At 43.3% G+C, this 24,678-nt stretch overlaps 3 protein-coding genes and 1 long non-coding RNA gene across 4 annotated transcripts in view; 3 read left to right on the plus strand and 1 right to left on the minus strand.

The window, feature by feature from the left end:
• The window catches only part of LOC308324578, a 139,757-nt gene that overhangs the window by 79,782 nt on the left and 35,297 nt on the right, over positions 1–24,678 (minus strand). The gene's annotated exons all lie outside the window — the stretch shown is intronic.
• The window catches only part of prkcab (protein kinase C, alpha, b), a 201,909-nt gene that overhangs the window by 67,652 nt on the left and 109,579 nt on the right, over positions 1–24,678 (plus strand). The window contains exon 3 of the mRNA XM_080776670.1: positions 7,453–7,535. Coding sequence (XP_080632796.1) covers positions 7,453–7,535 — 83 coding nt within the window. The remainder of the gene's footprint in view (positions 1–7,452; positions 7,536–24,678) is intronic.
• On the plus strand, positions 12,235–14,513 carry LOC308324574 (E3 ubiquitin/ISG15 ligase TRIM25-like; the record flags this gene model as incomplete). The annotated part of the gene is made up of 2 exons (XM_080776671.1): positions 12,235–12,484; positions 13,072–14,513. 2 exons carry the CDS (start codon positions 12,235–12,237, stop codon positions 14,511–14,513), a joined length of 1,692 nt encoding a protein of 563 aa, XP_080632797.1.
• LOC308324575 (E3 ubiquitin/ISG15 ligase TRIM25-like) lies at positions 16,990–19,268 on the plus strand (the record flags this gene model as incomplete). Its single annotated transcript, XM_080776672.1, has 2 exons — positions 16,990–17,239; positions 17,827–19,268. 2 exons carry the CDS (start codon positions 16,990–16,992, stop codon positions 19,266–19,268), a joined length of 1,692 nt encoding a protein of 563 aa, XP_080632798.1.

Consider the following 24,678-nt stretch of genomic DNA (forward strand, 5'->3'; position numbering starts at 1 on the left):
TGGCACAATGTTTCACATCATCTGCTAATTAAAAGCAAACTTTAAATGTAATGATGCTGTAGTGTAAACGGTGAGGGTCCGTGCCGTGGGGGTGGTGGAGGAGCGGTCTGACTCTACTGCCACATATAGCCAGCCGAGGTCAGTGACAGACAGACAGCGCCGAGATGGGGGCTCCCTTCCACGGGAGACTTGGGACTGAATGTCCGGAAATCGCACGTAAACATAAGCTGTTTTAATTGCTTTTACGACGTGCTGGATATATACAATTGTATTTCTACGGTATGCTCTTTCTAAATCAACATTAACATTACATACAGAGCCGCCATTTAAAAAAATGCCCGGAGGGTTTCGCTCGTGGCCTGGGGGAGACGAGAGCGGAGTGGGGGGGGAGACATGAGCGCTGAAGACGGGGAGGATTGAGATCCCGTCCGTTCGGTTATTTACAAACAAGTTTACCAAGATTATATTATTTATTCATCCATACATAGGTTATGATGTAACTAAATATATAATTATTTCTCCTCTACAGTCGCTATTTTACATTTTAGACTTTCAAATGCGCATCTGCTCAAACTGCCTGTCTCTCGTCTCAAAGCCAGACAGCCAGTCCAGGCAGCTTGAGTGACAGGTACCTTGTACACGCCCACTTTCTCAAAAAAAAGCTGCGTCTTTTAGAGTTCTGCTTCTGCTTTTTAAAGCAGCTTCTTCGGTCTGAATGGGGCTATAGTGTGGCTATGAGCTTGTAGATCTGCTTTTTTTATTATTATTTTGAATATATATTCTTTCAGAGCGAACGTTTTTAACTCATATCTTTGCTTCTGGGGGGGGGGGTCCCTGGAACTACATATTTTCAGATGGTGGTCCGCGGTCAAATACAGATTATGAAAATGCAGGTTGAGCACCACTGACATAGAAACATAGGGTTTTCACTCGCATACTGTTTTTTTTTATTGGCCTCACGTCTAAATGTTGTTAAAACTTTTACAAAATTCAAGAGAAAGTGTAACTATTATATCCAGAACTGTGGTTCCCAAACCTTTATCTCGAGACCCAAACGAGAAACCAAAACTGCCAATCTAACAAGCTCACAACACGTTGCACCGTGGCGTGTTGTGAGCTTGTAGATCTGCTATTTTCTCTTTACTACTTCTTAGTAGCGAAAGTATTTTTATCCCCCTCTAAATCTTTTTATTTCTTTTTTATAATTTTTATCCCACGATTTTTGTAACCCATTTTTTCACCCATGAGTGTCAATTATCTAATGTAATCCTGAGCGCTACACTTCCTCTGCCAACCTTGGGGGGGGGGGGCAGCGGACTGACTGACCTAATGCTTCCTTCCATGCATGAGGAGTCCAAGCTGCTTCTTTTCACCTGACGGGGGGGGGGGGGGGGGAGCTTCCCCGGACGGCATGTTTTTGAGACCTTCTAGCTGTGAGGCGACGGCACTATACCGACTGTGTTTGAAGGAAACGGTACCATCCACCTGTTGAAGACCCCTGGTGTAGAGGCAGACTTGTTTTCCTCTTCCATTTCCCATGCTCCCTACAGAGTACAGTATACAGTACAGTCATGCGTTATTATTATTATTATTATTATTATTATGGGTCATGTGATCACCCGTGTCTGTCACGGTCAGTGCAGTGGCAGTGTTGCCAAGGCTGCTTACCGTTATGAGCAACTTGGGTTTGTTTTTGAGCGGTGCACACCGTCTCCTTTAAAACCCATTTGGGCGGGTGGTGTTTTAAAGCATTATGTTATACTTTAGCTATTGAAAAATAGCAGATCTACAAGCTCTATGGGCGGCACTCGGTGCCGCGCTACGAGCTTGTATGTCTGCTATTTTTTTTTAATCGTGAAAATGTGCCTCAAATCTTTGAATATAAATTCTTTCAGAGTTTCAGTTTTTAACTCAAATCTTTGCTTCTGGGGGAGGTCTCTGGAACAACATATTTTCAGATGGGGGGGGCGGCGGCATATTACATGTAATTTTTGGGGTCCTTGACATGAAATATTGAGAACCACTGATACAGAAACATGAGGTTTTTCAGAAAAAAATACATTTAATTTTTTTTTTTTTTTAATGTCGACATCAGGCCTAAATGGGTAAAGGGATATGTGTGTCTGTCTGTCCCTATGGGTGTTTAGAGTATGACCTATTGACCTCGTTCCTAGTTAATCACACACACACACACACACACACACACACACAGCATCGCTCAGTTCACACAGATTGCGTATATATTTCCCCGTCGTTGTGCGTAAATATTAGTAGTTGCGGGTTGCGTTAAAAAAAAAAAAATTGCAGGCTTGCTATATGCTTTCTAATATATAATGTTGTTTAAAGCAGTGTTTCCCAAATGTAATGTGTGTTCACGGACGCCCATCTGAAATTAGTACCGAGCCACTGCCAACGGCTATCATGCAAGATTTGTGTCGTTTAAAGTAAGTAAAAAAAATCACACCCGTGTGAACTGAGTGGTGCAACTCCCCCGTTAGCTGGCAACAGTGCAGCACTAATACTATCTCTCTCTCTCTCTTTCTGGCAAACAGCGCCCCTACTGGTAGTCAGTCATGCTGGTGCTCATACATACATAGGTGAACACATAGGTGAACACGGACATTGCTGTTCCTTGGAGTGGTTGCACCACTCAAAAAAATGTGATGAGATGTATCACATTTTGCCGGGGACCCGCTGTGTGTGTGTGTGTGTGTGGTGGGTGTGCGTGCGTGCGCATGTACACACACACACACACACACACACACACTCAGTCTCGCCCCCTTGGTGACAAAGAATTGAGGCTAGAAATAGCGGAGACAGGACAATAACCAATCCATCCCTATACACAATCCCCTCTCTTCTCTTCCCCTCACCTCGCCTGAAGTGGACTGTACACTGAATCACTGCCTCGAGGAGGAGGGGGACATTTTGAGTTTGCACGCTCACACGTATACAGTCAGAAACTTATAAGCATGTCCCACTTTACCTAGTTTGCATACTGTACGTGACCCAGTTCATATTGAGCTGAGATATACAGCTCTGTATTTAACTGCTGTCGTACAGTAGACGATCGCTGGTTGCATCAGATCTACAGGGACCTATAAAACCATGTCTGTCTGTCTGTCTGTCTGTCTGTTCTCCTCCTGCTCCTCATGCAGATCAAAGCTCCCGTGCCGCTAAAGCCTTATTCATATACTGTATAGTCTCACGCCGGTGTTTGGGTGCGGTGAATATAGCAGATCTACAAGCTCACAACGCGTCACGTTCGTGACGCGTTGTGAGCTTGTAGATCTGCTATATTCACTGCACGACAGCGCGACAACTGGCGTGCAACGGAAGTATAACCGAGGCTGAGACGGTGCGGATCAAAGCCTCTCTCTTTCACACACACACACACACACACACACACACACACACACACACACACACACACACACACACACACACACACACACACACACTTCTGTTATCTGCGCCATAAAGCATAACGTTGCTGTCAAGAGGAAACCTCATAACTCAATTTTTGAGGTTTTAGATTTTTTTTTCTTTTTGGCATAAATCAGTGCTATTGAACACCCTTTTTGTGTGTTGTTTCGAAAATATTGAACTAATGGAAAGTACTAGGAAGGCGCTTTGGACAAAACGTCTCACTCCACCACCTCTCCCCCTCTCATGGAAGTAATTGACAATATATAAAGTCACAACACCAACTTTGATGAGGCTGTATTGCTTTGTTTTAAAAAAATATAAGGTTTTCTTATAATTTCCTGAAAAATGTATATTTTTCATTTCCTGAAAAATGAACATTTTGGAGTTATGAGGTTTTTCTACCGACAGCAGAGATAAAGCGTGTGTGTGTGTGTGTGTGTGTGTGTGTGTGTGTGTGTGTGTGTGTGTGTGTGTGTGTGTGTGTGTGTGTGTGTGTGTGTGTGTGTGTGTGTGTGTGTGTGTGTGTGTGTGTGTGTGTGTGTGTGTGTGTGTGTGTGTGTGTGTGCGCGCACACGCACATGCACACATGGACACGGACCTGTCAGGATTTGAGTTGTGTAAGCGGCTTTTTACACTTCCAAAGCCCCGCAGCTGTGTGCTCTGGGCAATTAGGCTGCTGGAACAAAAGGCTGGGCTAATTAATCAGACCGTCCTGTGTCAGCACAGCAACCTCTGCTCTCCCTCCGAGGACTACAACAACCATCTGGGTGGTAGAACTACACTGCCCACATATGCCCCCTGCATGCATGCATACATGTGCCAGCTGCTTCCTCACAATGATGGATTGTGTAAATGGAGCCCAATTGTTACACTGCAATTTAGAGATGACCATGCAGTGGTGGGGGATTAAAGTATGGTCTGGGGTACATTATATCAGGTCCTGTTCCTCTCTGTCCCAAATTACAGTATGTACAGTATACTCAGTATTTATCCATTAAAGGAGAATTCCATGCTAGAATAAGGCTTTCTTTTAGCTTTATTTGTAGTTGTTACATCCCCCACCAAAGAGGGCCAGGTGTTATTTTGTGCAAAAGTGCATTATTGTGCTATTTCCCTAATATACTATAAGCCCTCAATGGGGGGGTTGGGTTTTTTGTGCTTATCGTGCGAAATAAGTAGTAAAGTGTGCCGCTTGGGATACTAACACCTGGACCTCTTTGGTGGGGAACGTAACGACTACAAATAAAGGTAAGAAAGCCACGGAATTCTCCTTTAAATTGTACACTAAAAAAATAAAGACACATTTTCAAATTGGCCAGATGGCGCTCCGTTGCATTCGCTATGTCGGAAAAATGTCAATGCCCCTATACGAGCGGCTTTCGGTTGAGGGATTTAACGACCAGTTTGGCACATGAGAAACTAACCTGCCATGTATTCTTTAAGATGTGGGAGAGGTTTTCTTGGACTACATTAAGCGAGGTGACATTCAATAGGCTTTGGATGTATAGTGGTTAACTTGAGTTGTCAGCTGTTTGGTGGGGTAAGGAACTGTGATGGGGACAACATTTTGTTCAAGTTTAATTGTATGTATGTATGTTTTTCTTTTGGTTTTTTCTTCGTATTCGTGGCCATATCCTGACTGCCAATGTGACTGTGTATTCTCTTGTTTGTGTCAGATAGCGTTCTAGTTTTTCTCTGCATTTGCGTTGCTTCTTTCCAATGTGTGCGGTAGCTTTCCCTTTGCTGTCTTATCATTTGGTTTAGTCCTGTCTGGGTCTGGGGCTTTGCTGTGTTTGTGAACAATATAGAGTTCCATAACCAGCTGACTGAGGGGACATCTCTCTTGGCTTTTCTCTGTACGGTATATATGTGTCTGCAGGGTCACTGTCTTTATAAAAAAAAAGCTTCCGTACACCTGTAGGTGAAAAGCATAAAAGCAGGTTTGTATAGGCAAAGAGCAGCAGGCAACATCAACAATAAAAGAAGGCGCCCACACACTGCCAGCTATAGCACGGTACAAGAGAAACGTTTTTTATATCAACGGTCCACAAGAGACCATCTGTCCATGATGTTCTCAACCCCTTTGGCGTGAAGCAGTTGTGATGTGTCCACTGAAGTGCGTGCGTGCGTGCGTGCGTGCGTGCGTGCGTGCGTGCGTGCGTGCGTGCGTGCTTGCGTGCTTGCTTGCAAGGCTAATATTACTATCTCTCCCTCTCTGTGCCTTTCTCTCTGTCTCTCTCTCTCCTGTTCTGTACTGCAACACTGAATATAGAGACAACCTCTGTTTCTCTCTCTCTCACGCACACACACAGTCGCACGCACGCACACACACATTGCTCATGGCATGGATTATCGGGTTGAATAAGGATTATACGATAGAGATCTGCATTATGCTTATTATGATGATGATGTTGATGATCACAGAGTCACGTTGTGAGTAAAATATACAGACAGACAGACAGACATGCTGCTGTTGGTGCAAAAATGAAATCGACCAGGCAGTCAATATGATGTCTCTCCAATATGAGGTACTCAAAAGGTGCAAACAATGACCTAGGATAGATTACCCCCTGCTATTGTTTTTACATTATGGTCTCTGTGTGTGTGTGTGTGTGTGTGTGTGTGTGTGTGTGTGTGTGTGTGTGTGTGTGTGTGCGTGCATGTGTGTATGGTGGTTTGCAGTGTTGTTTTTGACAGCAAATTTAGATTTTAGTCATAGTCTCATTTATTTTTTGTCACATTTTAGTCACCTGGAATGTTTGTAGTCTAGTTTTTCTAGTTCTAAATATCATGAGATTTTAGTCGACTAAATCTACAGGTGATTTAGTCGACTAAAATGTGTTTTGGCGGTCCTTGATTCAGTCGTAATGACTGAGTTTATGCTGAAAATAGCCGATCTACAAGCTCTGCTAATAGCTCTGCTATGTTCAGCATGCAGCCAAGTGTATAATGACTTATGCTGGATCTCTTGTCCACTATAGTCCCTTCCTAACATTTTAGTCTAGTTTTTATTGTCTCCACCAGGCCGAAGGCATGGGGAGAGAGTATGTTTTGTTCGTTGATGAAATTGTCAGTATATTTAGTCTTAGTCGTAGTCATCATAGCTTAGCTTTCATGTAGTTTCCATTTAGTTTTCGTCAGTGAAAAAAGGGATAGTCGAAAAAGGACATTTTTCGTCTTTTAGTTTTAGTCGACGAAAACGACACTGGTGGGTTGGGGGCTGAGGAAAACCATGCAGGGTCAAGAGGGGGGGCGGGGGATCGAACCGGGAACCTTTTATACTGCAATATCATGACATTACGATATATGCAAAATCCCCGATGATATCTACAGTATAGTAGCATAAGGCTTGTCAAACAAGGGACACAGACATTACACATTACACAAAAGCGGACCGTCAGATAGGTAGCAAGTTTTAACATCTAAAGAAATATCCTATTTCTTCCTCTCTGTAGATTACATGTTTTACTTTGATGCGTTATATTTTCTTTTGTGTGTTTGTTGTTGTATTGTTTATTTCCGTTTTTTGTGCAGTCTGTGTTTTTATTTCTTTAGGCTACTGCACAGCTGCCCCCCTTTGCCAACTTGTAGACTTTTGTACTGTTCTTTATGAACTTTTAATCTGCCTGCTGGGCTTCTTCCCTTCCTTGCATTGTATTTTTGTTCTTTGATATGTTGTTTTTTTGTACTACATGCTAAATAAATAAAGTAATAAACCTAAACCTAAACCATTGGGTGTCCGAGACTTGACTGAGAAGATGGATAAGTAGACATTGCATGTCGGGAGTCCGAGACTGACTGGGAAGACGCTATAGAGGCAGACGGGTATAGTTTTCACAGCTGCATCATGTCACCTGGTGTCTTACCCACTTATAGCCTCTGCTGACGTGGAGGGAAATGGTCACAGTGGCAGCACTGAGCAGAGCACATCCAAGAACGGCAAAATAACATCCTGTGTGTCGCTAACTCTCTCTCTCTCTCTCTCTCTCTCTCTCTCTCTCTCTCTCTCTCTCTCTCTCTCAGTGTGCTGTTTCGTGGTTCACAAGCGCTGCCATGAGTTCGTCACCTTCTCCTGCCCTGGAGCCGATAAGGGCCCCGACACAGACGTGAGTTAAAGCTGCACACACAGCCGCGCACACGCACGCGCACACACACACACACACACACACACACACACACACACACACACACACACACACACACAGTCACGCACACACACGCTATTTTCTGTGAGAGCTCTTTGCTTCTGAACTACTGCTCATATCTTGCTGCCGTGACGTTTGATAAGTGTGTCTGGTCGTTGCCCCATGCAGCACTCTGACCCTCGTCTCATGGGGCATTTATTTGTTTTGCTTATATATGAAGATACATATTTTTGTATTAAGCTTCCATATGATGTGCCACACACACATGCAATATTGTCATTGATTTAATATTTCATCAATCAATGCAAGACGACATGACGGAAAGGATGATGCACAAAACCAAAAGGCAAGGAGAAAGATTGTCTAATTTCTAGTCCGCAGCGCTCTGATAAGCAATTCTGAACGGGAACCCATTTTTGGTGTTAGCATCATGTTATGCTTTAGCTATTGAAAAATAGCAGATCTACAAGCTCATAGCGCGCCACCGAGTGGCGCGCTACGAGCTTGTAGGTCTGCTATTTTTGAAGAATCGAAGAACGACTGACATTTTTTTTAAATCTGACCTCGGGTCAGAATGGGTTAATCAGACCAGTGTGTGTCCAGTGGAAACCTCGTATGAATCTGATCTCAGGTCAGAATGGGTTAATGAAAGGTGGAATTCTATAGAGGGTGCAAACATACCTGGAAAGTATGCGGGAACGCCTATACTGAGTGGCAAAATTTTCTGGCCTTGACAGACCATATAGTTAGTACATCCAAACAGAAAGGTCCTATACTATTCTGATTGCTCCATTTCTTCCCGCACTCACTTCATGGAGGCACATAAACTATATGAGATTGCTTGATCTTGTCTCTGCCTTGGGAGGAAACGGAAAGCTATAGCTTGCAATCTGTGTGTTTTGTCAATCATTAACATTTTTACTAGTATATAGACTGGTGCCCGTTGGACCAGTGTTGTTTTTGGCAGCAAATTTCTATTTTAGTTTTAGTTCATTAGTCTCTTGAATAGTTTTCACTTAGTTTTAGTCACATTTTAGTCACCTGGAATGTTCTAGCGTTTAGTCTAGTTTTAGTCGACTAAATGTCATACGATTTTAGTCGACTAAATCTACAGTTGATTCAGTCGACTAAAAGGTGTTTTGACCAGGCCTTGATGTCGTTGTAATGACATATTTTACACTTTAGTTGTATGTCTCTTGTCCACTAGTTCCTTGCTAACATTTTAGTCTAGTTTTTATTTGTTGACGAAATTGTCAGTATATTTAGTCGTAGTTTTAGTCATCGTAGATTCGTTTTTATTTCGTTTTTATTTAGTTTTAGTCAGTGAAAAAAGGTAGTCGACGAACATTTTTCGTCTTAGTTTTAGTCGACGAAAACAACACTGCGTTGGACACTGGTCAACTCTGGAGTGATATAACGATATATGGAGATCCCTGAAGTTATCAATGTAGTGCCATCGGTATATTGCCCGTACACTGTACTGTCTGTACATATTGGATTTTGTTCTTGTATTAATGCTATGTATAAGTGTTCATTTTCATGTGATTGAGCTTTAACCCATTTTGGGGTGGGAACCCCTTTTGGTGTTCTAACGAAGCATCATGTTATAGAATGAAAAAAAAATAGCAGACCTATACAAGCTCGTAGCACGCCACCGAGTGGCGCGCTACGAGCTTGTATAGGTCTGCTATTTTTTTTTTGAAGAATCGTGAAAATGCGGCACAAATCTTTGAACATGTATTCTTTCAGACGTCAGGCCTATTAAACCCCTTGTGGTGTTTTAAACATTATGTTATAATTTAGCTTTTGAAAAATAGCAGATCTACAAGCTCATAGCACGCCCCCCCCCCCCCCCCCCCCCCCCAAAGGGCCCACAAACACGGCCCACGGAGTGTCCTCGATGGAACTCCCACACCCTTTCTGAAAGCACTGTGATGCTGCTGAATGATGAAGAGAATTCCCTTTCTGTCCATTCACACAGACTCTCAGAGTGGAGCATTATAGTCAGCCGTCGGTGCCTGCGTGTGCTGCTGTGAAGTGAAGTGCCCCACATTTCTGACAGGACATAAACCCACGTTCAAAAAAACGTGGATTGTGGGCATATCGATGTAGTATACCAATGCATTTTTCTTCTTTCCCGATATACCGATTCTGATACTCATAACTTGCATAAGGTGTGTGTGTGTGTGTGTGTGTGTGTGTGTGTGTGTGTGTGTGTGTGTGTGTGTGTGTGTGTGTGTGTGTGTGTGAGTGTGTGTGTGTGCGCGCCACGTATGTGCATGAAAGGGGGCTTCCGCCCCTGCCCTTTTGGCCGTCTGTGCACACACACAGACAAGTGAACCGAGACAGATATAGCCTATATGTGTATGTCACGCATGTGTGGACAAAAATTATGAAATAAATAATATGTCACGCAGGGACCTCTCTCTGCCTCTGTCTGGCTCTCTCTCTCTCTCTCTCTCTCTCTCTCTCTCTCTCTCTCTCTCTCTCTCTCTCTCAATGTGCGTCATGATCAAAGCAACGTGGTTGTGTAAGTTTCACTGTTGTAGAGTAATACTGTACATGTTGAATTTGCTATAGATAAGAACCAGACAGTACTTTATACAGCCCCAGACCCCGCCCCCTGGGACAGCTTGACAGGCAGGTTGCCTGTCACGTACTGCTGCCAGGAAGGAAGAGAAAGGTGTACATTAGATTAGCCTACATAGAAATGAACTCTACTGTATATATATATATATATATATATCTCCTCTCTGCAAGTCCTCGCCAATGTCTGTTGTCTGAGTGTAAAACAGGGAGAGCATGTTGGGGGAGATGAAAGTGAGAAATATCAGACGACCATTGTAACTTTTATATCTTGAATATTAATAATATCTTGCCCATACCAGGATTGAGTGAATGAGCATCTGTCTTTTTTTGTTTTCCATTATCCTATCGGGGAGTTATAGTGTTCATATCTTGCTCAATACTGTGAGTATAGATTTGTACTGACTGATTCAACCTTGTAGTGTTTGGCACCCCTAAGAAAATGGTTTCCCACTGTGTGTGCAAAACATGCGACTTAGGCCGTTTTCACACCCAAAGTTCGCTTCGAAGGTTCCGGATCAAGGACCAAAGGACCAAATATTTGCATTTAGATTTTGGTCCGTGTGCAGGTTGTTCACACCGGACTTTGTATAAAGCGTACCAAATTATCTAAACGAAATGACACGTTAAGACATGTTAAGCGAACCAAATAGTGGTCATTTTACGATGGAGGGGAAAAAGAACATGAGGGAAATCACTGTCTATACACGAGTTGAAAGAAACTCTCCCGCATGAAGGCTCATGCGTCGCAGGCTTCGTCATATAACTTTGCGTGGTGGTGGCGGCGGCATGCACGGCGGCATCGTGTACCATACCGTACATACCATTCCGTGTCGATAACTTGTACATCTGTTATATTTGCGCATGTGAACCTCGTACGCTGCCCTTTAATGTGCGCTGCGCCTCCTTAGCCCTCCTACACGGATGCGGGTCTACTCTACTCTTAGACATAATATGCGTCTACTATTAAAATCAACAGTGATCCCCGTAAAAAAAAAGACACGCTTTTAGAACTAATTATTAATTGCAGCCTCACAACTGCCGACGCCCGACGGCTATTTTTTGGTCCTCTATAAAGTCCGAATGCGTTCACACCAGCAACGAACCGCACCGTGGTTCGTTTGGAAGCGAACTTTTGATCTCAGGGTAGAAGACAGAGTCAGGCAAATATCAATGGGATTGGTATTTATAGACAGATACTCAGAGGGACCCTGAGTGCCCTCAATACCCTCATACCTGACTAACTACTTATCCAAAGTGAGTGACACATAGGTAGCACCCAGTATAGCACCCATGATCTGGTATAGCACCCAAATATGGAATATTTGCATTCTACTACTCTGCCACTATAATGTAGAACAGTGCTACTCAAACTCCGGCACGGAGGCCACTTCCGGCCCACAGCGCAATTTTGACTGGCAAGTCAAAAATATCCATACCCAAGATATAGAAAATATGTTTTAAGCTCATGTATCTGAACTCAACATAATACATATATTTTAAAGTCATGTATATCTGAACTCAACATAATACATATATTTTAAGGTCATGTATCTGAACTCAAGACATAATAAATATGTTTTAAGCTCATTTATCTGAACTCAAGACATACTAAATATGTTTTAAGCTCATGTATCTGAACTCAAGACATACTAAATATGTTTTAAGCTCATGTATCTGAACTCAAGACATACTAAATATGTTTTAAGCTCATTTATCTGAACTCAAGACATAATAAATATGTTTTAATCTCGTGCATCTGAAGCCACGGTAATAAAGAAGAACCTTGAACGTCACCCGAGTGTCAGCAGATTCCTGCCAAGCCTTTTCTTATCTGCCCAATAATACATGGTACAAGGTTCACTGTGGCTTGTTTGTCCATTCCGATTGAACCAATCGGAATGGAACTCTCATCTCATGTGTCCTCTGAGGAACCAACCAGCAGTGATCTCTCATCTTGTGTTATCTCTGTGGACATTTCACCAACTTAAACTCAATCTGTCATTCAGTCAGTCAGTCAGTCAGTCAGTCAGTCAGTCAGTCAGTCAGACAGACAGACAACAGTCGTACTAAAATGGCGCAGCAGGGAGTTCAACTGGATCAGGAACAGTTCTGCTGTTCTATCTGCCTGGATCTACTGAAGGATCCAGTGACTGTTCCCTGTGGACACAGCTACTGCAGGAGGTGTATCGAGGGATACTGGAACCAGGACGATCAGAGAGGAAGGTTCAGCTGTCCACAATGCAGACACAGCTTCACCCCAAGACCTGTTCTGAAGAAAAACACCATGTTGGCCGAGGTGGTGGAGAGCCTGAAGAAGACAGGTGATACCTTTAAGTTATCTTACTAAATCAATAAAGAGATTAAATGCCTATACATGAATGGATGTACAAACATATTAAAGGGTTCATTCCAAGGAATTATATTTCAAGCATCTGAAATAATTTGTGATAGCTTCCAGATAGTTTTCTGGAGTACAGTGATGTAGACACATTTTGTGGTAAACGGTGGTTCATCCTTCTCATAACGTCATTGCCATCCCAGCTGTCAGTCTATCATGTGTCTCCTAGGCAACCAGAGAGGTTTTGACTTGTATATATAAACTTATATATATAAAACCTTTATTACAGGCTCGTGGCCCACAAGGCGAGACAGTACATTACATATACGAGAATACAAATAAAGATATATGTATAACAACAAGGCCGTGTGGCAGGCTATCTTGAGGGCAAGACATATCGACTTAGACAGATCGGTGGTAAGGCAGACAGACGGTAACAAGAACAATAGTTATCAGGCAGCGGAGACATGCTGACTCCTAGGCTACCAAATAAGTATAATATATACAGGAAAGTATAATTAAATAGTTTCCAGATTGATAAATACTGTACATGTATCAATCTATCAACAGGACTCCAAGCTGCTCCCGCTGATCACTGCTACGCTGGACCTGGAGACGTGGCCTGTGATGTCTGCACTGGGAGGAGACTGAAAGCTGTGAAGACTTGTCTTCAGTGCAGTCTGGTCTCTTACTGTGACACTCACCTCCAGCCTCACTATCGGTCTCCTGCCTTTAAGAAACACAAGCTGGTCAAAGCCTCTGGCGAGCTTCAGGAGAACATCTGCTCTCGTCACAACAAGGTGAATGACCTTTTCTGTCGGACCGATCAGCAGTGCATCTGCTCTCTGTGCTCCGTGGAAGAACACAAAGGTCACGATACCACCTCGGCCGCAGCAGCATGGGCAGAGAGACAGAAAGAGCTCGATACGAGTCAGCAGAACATCCGGCAGAGAATCCAGGAGAGAGAGAAAGACGTGAAGGTGCTTCACCAGGAGGTGGACTCCATCAACCACGGTGCCGACAGAGCAGTGGAGGACAGCGACACCATCTTTACTGAGCTCATCTCTTCCATGGAGGGAAGACGATCTGAGGTGAGGGAGCTGATCAGAGACCAGCAGAAACGTGATGTGAGTCGTGCTGAAGAACTGAGGAGGCGTGCGGAGCAGGAGGTCACTGAACTGAGGAGGAGACATGCTGAGCTGGAGCAGCTCTCGCTCACAGAGGATCACATCCAGTTTCTACAGCGTTACACCTCCTCCCTCCCAACGCTCAGTGAAACCACTCACCCAGTCAGCAGCGATGTCCGTCCTCTGAGACACTTTGAAGATGTGACTGTGGCCGTTTCCAAGATGAAATACAAACTAGAGGACATTATTAAAGAGGAATGGACAAAGGTCTCAGAGACAGTGAACAGAGTGAAAGTTTCACCGTCAACATCACCAGAACCCAAGACCAGAGCTGAGTTCTTACAATATTCACGTCCGATCACACTGGATCCAAACACAGCTCATCAACGCCTGTCTTTGTCTAAAGGGAACAGAAAAGTAACGGTGACGGACAAATCACAATCACATCCTGATCACCCAGAGAGATTCACTGACGTATATCAGGTTATCAGTAGAGTGGGTCTGACTGGACGCTGTTACTGGGAGGTAATAATGTTGTATAAGGCTGCTGTTGAAATAGCAGCCTCATACAAAGATATCAGCAAAATATCTGATGTTGAATGTATATTTGGACGCAATGATAAATCATGGTCTTTATATTGTACCCCAGAAGGTTATATTTTCGGACACAGAGGTATTAGAACTCCCATCCCAGGCCCTGTGTCCTCCAGAGTAGGAGTGTACCTGGACCACAGTGCAGGTACTCTGTCCTTCTACAGCGTGTCTGACGGTTACGCCATGACTCTCCTTCACACCGTCCACACCACATTCACTCACAACATCCATGCTGGACTTAGGCTTTATAATCCACCTGGAACCACTGCCGAGTTGTGTGAGCTCAAGTAGGTCACATTTTTGTTTGATCTCATGTCATGAGATCCAGAATCGTTTCGTTATTATTTTATTGCTTTTCTCTGCCTGCATGCTTTGTGAGCTTGTAGATCCACTATTTTTGCTATGTGTTGTATGATATAGTATAGGGGCTTAAAGTAGTTAATAAACTTTTGTTTTATATATATATTTTGTCCTCTTGTATTCACACACCACATTGTCTTGTTGAGATGTAATCATCATCACGCAGGGACCTCTCTCTGCCTCTGTCTGGCTCTCTCTCTCTCTCTCTCTCTCTCTCTCTCTCTCTCTCTCTCTCTCTCTCTCTCAATGTGCGTCATGATCAAAGCAACGTGGTTGTGTAAGTTTCACTGTTGTAGAGTAATACTGTACATGTTGAATTTGCTATAGATAAGAACCAGACAGTACTTTATACAGCCCCAGACCCCGCCCCCTGGGACAGCTTGACAGGCAGGTTGCCTGTCACGTACTGCTGCCAGGAAGGAAGAGAAAGGTGTACATTAGATTAGCCTACATAGAAATGAACTCTACTGTATATATATATATATATATATATCTCCTCTCTGCAAGTCCTCGCCAATGTCTGTTGTCTGAGTGTAAAACAGGGAGAGCATGTTGGGGGAGATGAAAGTGAGAAATATCAGACGACCATTGTAACTTTTATATCTTGAATATTAATAATATCTTGCCCATACCAGGATTGAGTGAATGAGCATCTGTCTTTTTTTGTTTTCCATTATCCTATCGGGGAGTTATAGTGTTCATATCTTGCTCAATACTGTGAGTATAGATTTGTACTGACTGATTCAACCTTGTAGTGTTTGGCACCCCTAAGAAAATGGTTTCCCACTGTGTGTGCAAAACATGCGACTTAGGCCGTTTTCACACCCAAAGTTCGCTTCGAAGGTTCCGGATCAAGGACCAAAGGACCAAATATTTGCATTTAGATTTTGGTCCGTGTGCAGGTTGTTCACACCGGACTTTGTATAAAGCGTACCAAATTATCTAAACGAAATGACACGTTAAGACATGTTAAGCGAACCAAATAGTGGTCATTTTACGATGGAGGGGAAAAAGAACATGAGGGAAATCACTGTCTATACACGAGTTGAAAGAAACTCTCCCGCATGAAGGCTCATGCGTCGCAGGCTTCGTCATATAACTTTGCGTGGTGGTGGCGGCGGCATGCACGGCGGCATCGTGTACCATACCGTACATACCATTCCGTGTCGATAACTTGTACATCTGTTATATTTGCGCATGTGAACCTCGTACGCTGCCCTTTAATGTGCGCTGCGCCTCCTTAGCCCTCCTACACGGATGCGGGTCTACTCTACTCTTAGACATAATATGCGTCTACTATTAAAATCAACAGTGATCCCCGTAAAAAAAAAGACACGCTTTTAGAACTAATTATTAATTGCAGCCTCACAACTGCCGACGCCCGACGGCTATTTTTTGGTCCTCTATAAAGTCCGAATGCGTTCACACCAGCAACGAACCGCACCGTGGTTCGTTTGGAAGCGAACTTTTGATCTCAGGGTAGAAGACAGAGTCAGGCAAATATCAATGGGATTGGTATTTATAGACAGATACTCAGAGGGACCCTGAGTGCCCTCAATACCCTCATACCTGACTAACTACTTATCCAAAGTGAGTGACACATAGGTAGCACCCAGTATAGCACCCATGATCTGGTATAGCACCCAAATATGGAATATTTGCATTCTACTACTCTGCCACTATAATGTAGAACAGTGCTACTCAAACTCCGGCACGGAGGCCACTTCCGGCCCACAGCGCAATTTTGACTGGCAAGTCAAAAATATCCATACCCAAGATATAGAAAATATGTTTTAAGCTCATGTATCTGAACTCAACATAATACATATATTTTAAAGTCATGTATATCTGAACTCAACATAATACATATATTTTAAGGTCATGTATCTGAACTCAAGACATAATAAATATGTTTTAAGCTCATTTATCTGAACTCAAGACATACTAAATATGTTTTAAGCTCATGTATCTGAACTCAAGACATACTAAATATGTTTTAAGCTCATGTATCTGAACTCAAGACATACTAAATATGTTTTAAGCTCATTTATCTGAACTCAAGACATAATAAATATGTTTTAATCTCGTGCATCTGAAGCCACGGTAATAAAGAAGAACCTTGAACGTCACCCGAGTGTCAGCAGATTCCTGCCAAGCCTTTTCTTATCTGCCCAATAATACATGGTACAAGGTTCACTGTGGCTTGTTTGTCCATTCCGATTGAACCAATCGGAATGGAACTCTCATCTCATGTGTCCTCTGAGGAACCAACCAGCAGTGATCTCTCATCTTGTGTTATCTCTGTGGACATTTCACCAACTTAAACTCAATCTGTCATTCAGTCAGTCAGTCAGTCAGTCAGTCAGTCAGTCAGTCAGTCAGACAGACAGACAACAGTCGTACTAAAATGGCGCAGCAGGGAGTTCAACTGGATCAGGAACAGTTCTGCTGTTCTATCTGCCTGGATCTACTGAAGGATCCAGTGACTGTTCCCTGTGGACACAGCTACTGCAGGAGGTGTATCGAGGGATACTGGAACCAGGACGATCAGAGAGGAAGGTTCAGCTGTCCACAATGCAGACACAGCTTCACCCCAAGACCTGTTCTGAAGAAAAACACCATGTTGGCCGAGGTGGTGGAGAGCCTGAAGAAGACAGGTGATACCTTTAAGTTATCTTACTAAATCAATAAAGAGATTAAATGCCTATACATGAATGGATGTACAAACATATTAAAGGGTTCATTCCAAGGAATTATATTTCAAGCATCTGAAATAATTTGTGATAGCTTCCAGATAGTTTTCTGGAGTACAGTGATGTAGACACATTTTGTGGTAAACGGTGGTTCATCCTTCTCATAACGTCATTGCCATCCCAGCTGTCAGTCTATCATGTGTCTCCTAGGCAACCAGAGAGGTTTTGACTTGTATATATAAACTTATATATATAAAAACTTTATTACAGGCTCGTGGCCCACAAGGCGAGACAGTACATTACATATACGAGAATACAAATAAAGATATATGTATAACAACAAGGCCGTGTGGCAGGCTATCTTGAGGGCAAGACATATCGACTTAGACAGATCGGTGGTAAGGCAGACAGACGGTAACAAGAACAATAGTTATCAGGCAGCGGAGACATGCTGACTCCTAGGCTACCAAATAAGTATAATATATACAGGAAAGTATAATTAAATAGTTTCCAGATTGATAAATACTGTACATGTATCAATCTATCAACAGGACTCCAAGCTGCTCCCGCTGATCACTGCTACGCTGGACCTGGAGACGTGGCCTGTGATGTCTGCACTGGGAGGAGACTGAAAGCTGTGAAGACTTGTCTTCAGTGCAGTCTGGTCTCTTACTGTGACACTCACCTCCAGCCTCACTATCGGTCTCCTGCCTTTAAGAAACACAAGCTGGTCAAAGCCTCTGGCGAGCTTCAGGAGAACATCTGCTCTCGTCACAACAAGGTGAATGACCTTTTCTGTCGGACCGATCAGCAGTGCATCTGCTCTCTGTGCTCCGTGGAAGAACACAAAGGTCACGATACCACCTCGGCCGCAGCAGCATGGGCAGAGAGACAGAAAGAGCTCGATACGAGTCAGCAGAACATCCGGCAGAGAATCCAGGAGAGAGAGAAAGACGTGAAGGTGCTTCACCAGGAGGTGGACTCCATCAACCACGGTGCCGACAGAGCAGTGGAGGACAGCGACACCATCTTTACTGAGCTCATCTCTTCCATGGAGGGAAGACGATCTGAGGTGAGGGAGCTGATCAGAGACCAGCAGAAACGTGATGTGAGTCGTGCTGAAGAACTGAGGAGGCGTGCGGAGCAGGAGGTCACTGAACTGAGGAGGAGACATGCTGAGCTGGAGCAGCTCTCGCTCACAGAGGATCACATCCAGTTTCTACAGCGTTACACCTCCTCCCTCCCAACGCTCAGTGAAACCACTCACCCAGTCAGCAGCGATGTCCGTCCTCTGAGACACTTTGAAGATGTGACTGTGGCCGTTTCCAAGATGAAATACAAACTAGAGGACATTATTAAAGAGGAATGGACAAAGGTCTCAGAGACAGTGAACAGAGTGAAAGTTTCACCGTCAACATCACCAGAACCCAAGACCAGAGCTGAGTTCTTACAATATTCACGTCCGATCACACTGGATCCAAACACAGCTCATCAACGCCTGTCTTTGTCTAAAGGGAACAGAAAAGTAACGGTGACGGACAAATCACAATCACATCCTGATCACCCAGAGAGATTCACTGACGTATATCAGGTTATCAGTAGAGTGGGTCTGACTGGACGCTGTTACTGGGAGGTAATAATGTTGTATAAGGCTGCTGTTGAAATAGCAGCCTCATACAAAGATATCAGCAAAATATCTGATGTTGAATGTATATTTGGACGCAATGATAAATCATGGTCTTTATATTGTACCCCAGAAGGTTATATTTTCGGACACAGAGGTATTAGAACTCCCATCCCAGGCCCTGTGTCCTCCAGAGTAGGAGTGTACCTGGACCACAGTGCAGGTACTCTGTCCTTCTACAGCGTGTCTGACGGTTACGCCATGACTCTCCTTCACACCGTCCACACCACATTCACTCACAACATCCATGCTGGACTTAGGCTTTATAATCCACCTGGAACCACTGCCGAGTTGTGTGAGCTCAAGTAGGTCACATTTTTGTTTGATCTCATGTCATGAGATCCAGAATCGTTTCGTTATTATTTTATTGCTTTTCTCTGCCTGCATGCTTTGTGAGCTTGTAGATCCACTATTTTTGCTATGTGTTGTATGATATAGTATAGGGGCTTAAAGTAGTTAATAAACTTTTGTTTTATATATATATTTTGTCCTCTTGTATTCACACACCACATTGTCTTGTTGAGATGTAATCATCATTTTATGGATTTGATAATGACATGATGTATGAGATGTTCTGCATGAGAGTTTTCTGAGTACAACAGAGTGGCATTGTAGATTGAGTGCTTGTATAGATCAGCTACTTTCAAAACATTTAGTTATAATCCGTTTAGCTTCATGTGTGAGCCGGCGCACCAGCCCCTCCAACGTCTGGCTTTCAAGTCTATGGACTTTTAATTTGTCTCTGACTTATCCATGGATGATGTGACCTTTCCCTGCATGTACACCAAATCTCTCTGCCAACAACGGCAGATCTGCACAAGCTCAAAATGTGTGAGCTTGTAGATCTTGTAGACCCCCCCCCCTCCCACCACCACCACCACCCTGTGGGGTTGAAGCGGTATGAAAGGCTGCTCCAGGGAGATGATTAAATATCAACTATTAATGAAATGTAAACAACAGCTTGCATGTCGGCCACACACCCACACCCACACCCACACAGTATCTCTGGACTCAGTGGACTGTAGCCGTCTCTGATCCCAGACATTCATAGACAATATCCTATATAGCTGTTGGGCAGAAACCTCTTATCTCCATTATTCTAACAGTTTGGGTGGTTGTTTTCTTCCATAAATTAACACGTCCGTTATTAAAGGGATTGTGACATTAAAAAAAAACGTTTTGGAATTGTTCTTATTTTTTTTAGGTTTTCTAATCTCAATTGCACCCAAAAAACATGAACTTTTAACATTCAGTAGATTTTCTGTGATCTGGGGTTTTCTGGCTCAAACAGGTGCTCTGATTTGCCGGCAGTTTGTGATGTAAGAGCCTGCAAATCCCTGTCAATGGGATTTGCCAGCAGATGTCACCGTTTTCACTGTGTTGCCTGTTTTCATTGTAGCTCAAAATGCTTCCAAACGCCAAAGAAAACTTCAGACCACAGAAAATCCACTGAATGTTCAAAGTTCAGGTTTTTTTGGGTGTAATTGAGGTCATAAAACCTAAAAGAAAAAAGAAAAAGAAAAATAAATTAAAATGAATGTCATAAAACCTTTAATCTATCTAGGCTGCTGGGATCTATCTATTACCTTTGGAGCATAACGCAGAAGTATTTGCAGCTTTGATTCACGGAAATCCTGTGGGAAATGCAGGTCCCCATGGTTTGTTGTTGAAGAGAAACACATGCCACCATTATGCGAAACTAAACCACCCTGCATGTTCAAACAAAGTCCAAACCCCCCCCCTCCCCCCTTCACATGCATTGAACTCATTTTCCCAGAAGCCCTATAGCAGCCCAGAGCATGGCTTGATTTCCGGTTTCGTCGTCGTAACGCGCCGGCCTCGTCACCAGGTCAAATTTGTCACCAGGACAAATCTGCTCTTTCTTTTTAATTATTAAAAAAAACTGCAAATTAAACAGATTAAACAAATAGCGGGGTTTAGCGTATTACACAGCACCAACAAATGGATGATATGGCGGAGAACGCGGGTTACGCAGTAGAACTGTTAACGCCCTAAGTTGATCATACAAAAAGCGTTAGCAAAAGTATAGCAGATCTACAAGCTCAAAACGTGGCGCAAAGCTGCACGTTTTGAGCTTGTAAATCTGCTACTTTTTCATTATTTTACGTGAATCCTGAAATGTCGCATGAGTATTGGACATGCGAGGTTCCCAACCCGACAGAGACGACATGGCAAAGCTTAGAATTATATCCACCTTCACCTTTTTCAGTAACGCATAGAATAATTTAACATGATCTACTGGTTGTATCATTAGATATAGCCCTTCTCCATCTTGGCGCTGATGAGAGGAGACTCAAGATGGATTCCTCGTGTGTGTGTGTGTGTGTGTGTGTGTGTGTGTGTGTGTGTGTGTGTGTGTGTGTGTGTGTGTGTGTCCACACGCTGATGCACTGCATCAGTCTCCACTTCATCAATTACAGTAAATTACATCCGTCTGTTAGTGACTTCACTCCATCTTCTACGTTCTTTGATGAATGACCTCCTACTGCCCCCCCCACCTCTGAATCACTATCTTCTGTCTGTGAGCACTGACATACGACACACACACACACACACACACACACACACACACACACACACACACACACGAGCGAGCGCACAGCGGGTAGCGTATAGTGACTATAGTTGCCAACTTGCTGAAGTGGTCATGACCCCTGATCACAGCCTTGCATGTGTGAATGACGTCATCCCGATCTGTCCTGCTGACGCACTCCTGCGCGCGCGCGCGCGCTCGCGCACACACACACACACACACACACACACACACACACACACACACACACACACACACACACACACACACACACGCCAGTGAATGAAGGTGACTCAATCTGCAGGCTGACATTTCTTTTCATAATGGACGTCATAGTGGCGTGACGGTCGCCATGCAGCACGCCTCATGCGTCCCGTCACACTCGTTATAGCTGCATGGGTTTATGGGGAGCAGTTCTGGAGGGCGCGGGTGAGGTGGGCTGCAGGGAGTGTTGGCTGTGCATAATCCCAGAATGACTGACTCTGTTGCATATTTCAACCATATATGGAGTTGTATAAACTCGAGGGCAGACTGCCCCGCCCCCAGCTATACATTTCAATAGAGTTATAATTATATATATATATATATATATATATATATATATATATATATATATATATAATACTAGAGCAGAGCCTCTACAGCGGTGCCCGTTGGGCACTGGCCTACTTGGAACGATGCAAGTTGGAAATGCATGCTGCCCCCATGAGAAAATATTGCCTCTGATTGGCCCTATATATACCAAACGTCCCCTTCTTGTGCATATATCACAGAAGCTTTGACACCTCGGGATACAAACGCCCCGGAGCCTACTGTACCTACTGTACCTTACTGTGTCTGTGTGTGTGTGTGTGTGTGTGTGTGTGTGTGCATGTCTGTGTGTGTATTGCACCCTCAACCGGAGCCTACCTTGTCCGGAACGCAGCGTTAACTTAACCCATTTAGAATCAAAAAGAAATAACATATAAAATAAATAATGTCTTCAAAATCCTGACAGTTTTCTGTATCGGTGGTGCTCAATATTTCAATGCCAAGGACCCCAAAAACTATATGTAATTGGCCTCCGCCCCACCCCCCCCCCCCATCTGGAAATATGTTGTTCGAGGGACCCCCCCCCCCCCCCCCAGAAGCAAAGATTTGAGGTAAAATGTTCACTCTGTAATAATATATATTCAAAGATTTTGAGGCACATTTTCACGATTTTTTAAAAATAGCAGACTTCGTAGCGCGGCACTGCTATGAGCTTGTAGATCTGCTATTTTTCAATAGCTATAAAGTGTATGCTTTAAAACACCACAAGGTGTATGTATACAGTAATACTATACTCAACTCAACTTGTTACGTTGTTACGCCAACATGCCCAGGTCAACCAAAGTGCTGTACAAGGTACAAAACAAAAGGGCAAACGATGCAATATGAACAGATATTATAGCATGCAAAGGAATGAGCACAAATGTGTAGGGTATCTGAGTCAGTAAATGACATCATTAATGTCATCACTAACATGGTACGTAGTTCTGTCAGGTTCTCCTCCAGACTGCGGAACCATTGGCGAACTTGTCTGTATGTTCGAAACTGAATTGGAACTCTTTTTATTGTATATTTCTTTCTATAGTATTATTCTTTTTATCTATATTGTGTTGTTCTGTACTGTGATATGGATTCCCCTGAGTCTGCAATAAAGAATCAATCAAACAAACCAGTGAGGGGAAAACGGCTTCAGCTGTCACTGAAGGCCAGGGAGAAGAAATAAGTCTTTAACCTGGATTTAAAAATAGCCTATGTGGACTGGCGGGCTCTGATGATGGGGTATATCGGCAAATTATCCCAGGGCCTATGGGGACAGCCGCCGGGCAAAAGGCCCGGTCGGTCACCCCTAATTATTTTTGACTAGATGTCGAGGCGGCCTTCAAATCCAGTACTGAATTACGCCGATCAGAGAAATGTCGGCACTGAGTTTTAAACACTGCTATAAAGCCACATTATGTGTGCATTTTTTTGGGGTGACTATATACTCATGGCAGAGCCCTGAGCAGTGTCTGTGGGACGTTTGGTTGAGGATTTTTTGCCGGGGTGTCCCCGGGGTCCCTGAAAAGGTGCTGGTTAGTATTTTATTTTATTTATTTATTTGCAGAACGGAGCAAAGTTGATTTTTTTTTTTTTTTTAATGTACTTTTTTTTTACAAAATGCTCATATAGACCCATTATAATCAGGGGTGCCCACGCTTTTTTTTACTTGAGGTCTACTTTTAAAATTGCCAGCTCAAGGTGATCTACCAACCAAAAAATAATTATCCCATTGCTTAAAATACTCAAAATAAATAACATTAAGGCATTAGGACAGTTTCGAAATCAATTCTACTTATTTACCTTTTCAGTTACCCCACATTGCAAAGAAGAGATTTTTTGTTAAAGTTACTCTTTGTAATAACATATTGCTCATAAAATGTTACAAATATTAAAAGTATCAAACATAAAAAGCATACACAATCACATGAAGGAATAATGCACCACTCACCAGAGCAGAACTCCCACCACAGGACTCTGGCAATCAATTAATACAGTTGCAACCACTATATTAATGGCAAGTATTTCATACAACTTAAATTTAAAAAATCTGAACTATCCCTTTAATCAGATGACTGCTTGCAGCCTTGCACTGAATGGCGTAATCCGGACAGTCACTGCTTAAACAGGCCTCCAAATGATCGTCCGTCAACGTGGAACGATATTTGGACTTAATTCTTCATGTGGGAAAACGCTGATTCACATTATGTGGAGCCAAATAACGCTGTGAGCGAGGCTGCACGAGTCCTGATGTTTTGATACTTTTCCTCCACGAGTAAGTTCCAAAACTCTCCATCGCGGGCGCGCAACTTTAACTGTATGTCAGCCTGCAGCGCCATGATCTCATTCTCTAACGCAGAAGAGTTCATGTTAAAAAGTGTTGCTATTTTCGAGGCAATGGAATCAACATCAGCTTCTGAATGGGAAGCACATGGATGTATAGCGATGGGCTCGAGTATAAGCCAAACGCAGTTGGACTTGGAATGTGACATCGTGAAAAAAATAATCTTCTTCCCACTCTGCATGGAAACTGTGATATGTTTTAGGCTTCTTTGCCGCGCGCATCTTGCTATTATGAACAATGATGGATAGATATCC

Source organism: Protomyctophum bolini (genome assembly GCF_963924005.1).
Source record: "Protomyctophum bolini genome assembly, chromosome: 11".
Lineage (NCBI taxonomy): Eukaryota > Metazoa > Chordata > Actinopteri > Myctophiformes > Myctophidae > Protomyctophum > Protomyctophum bolini.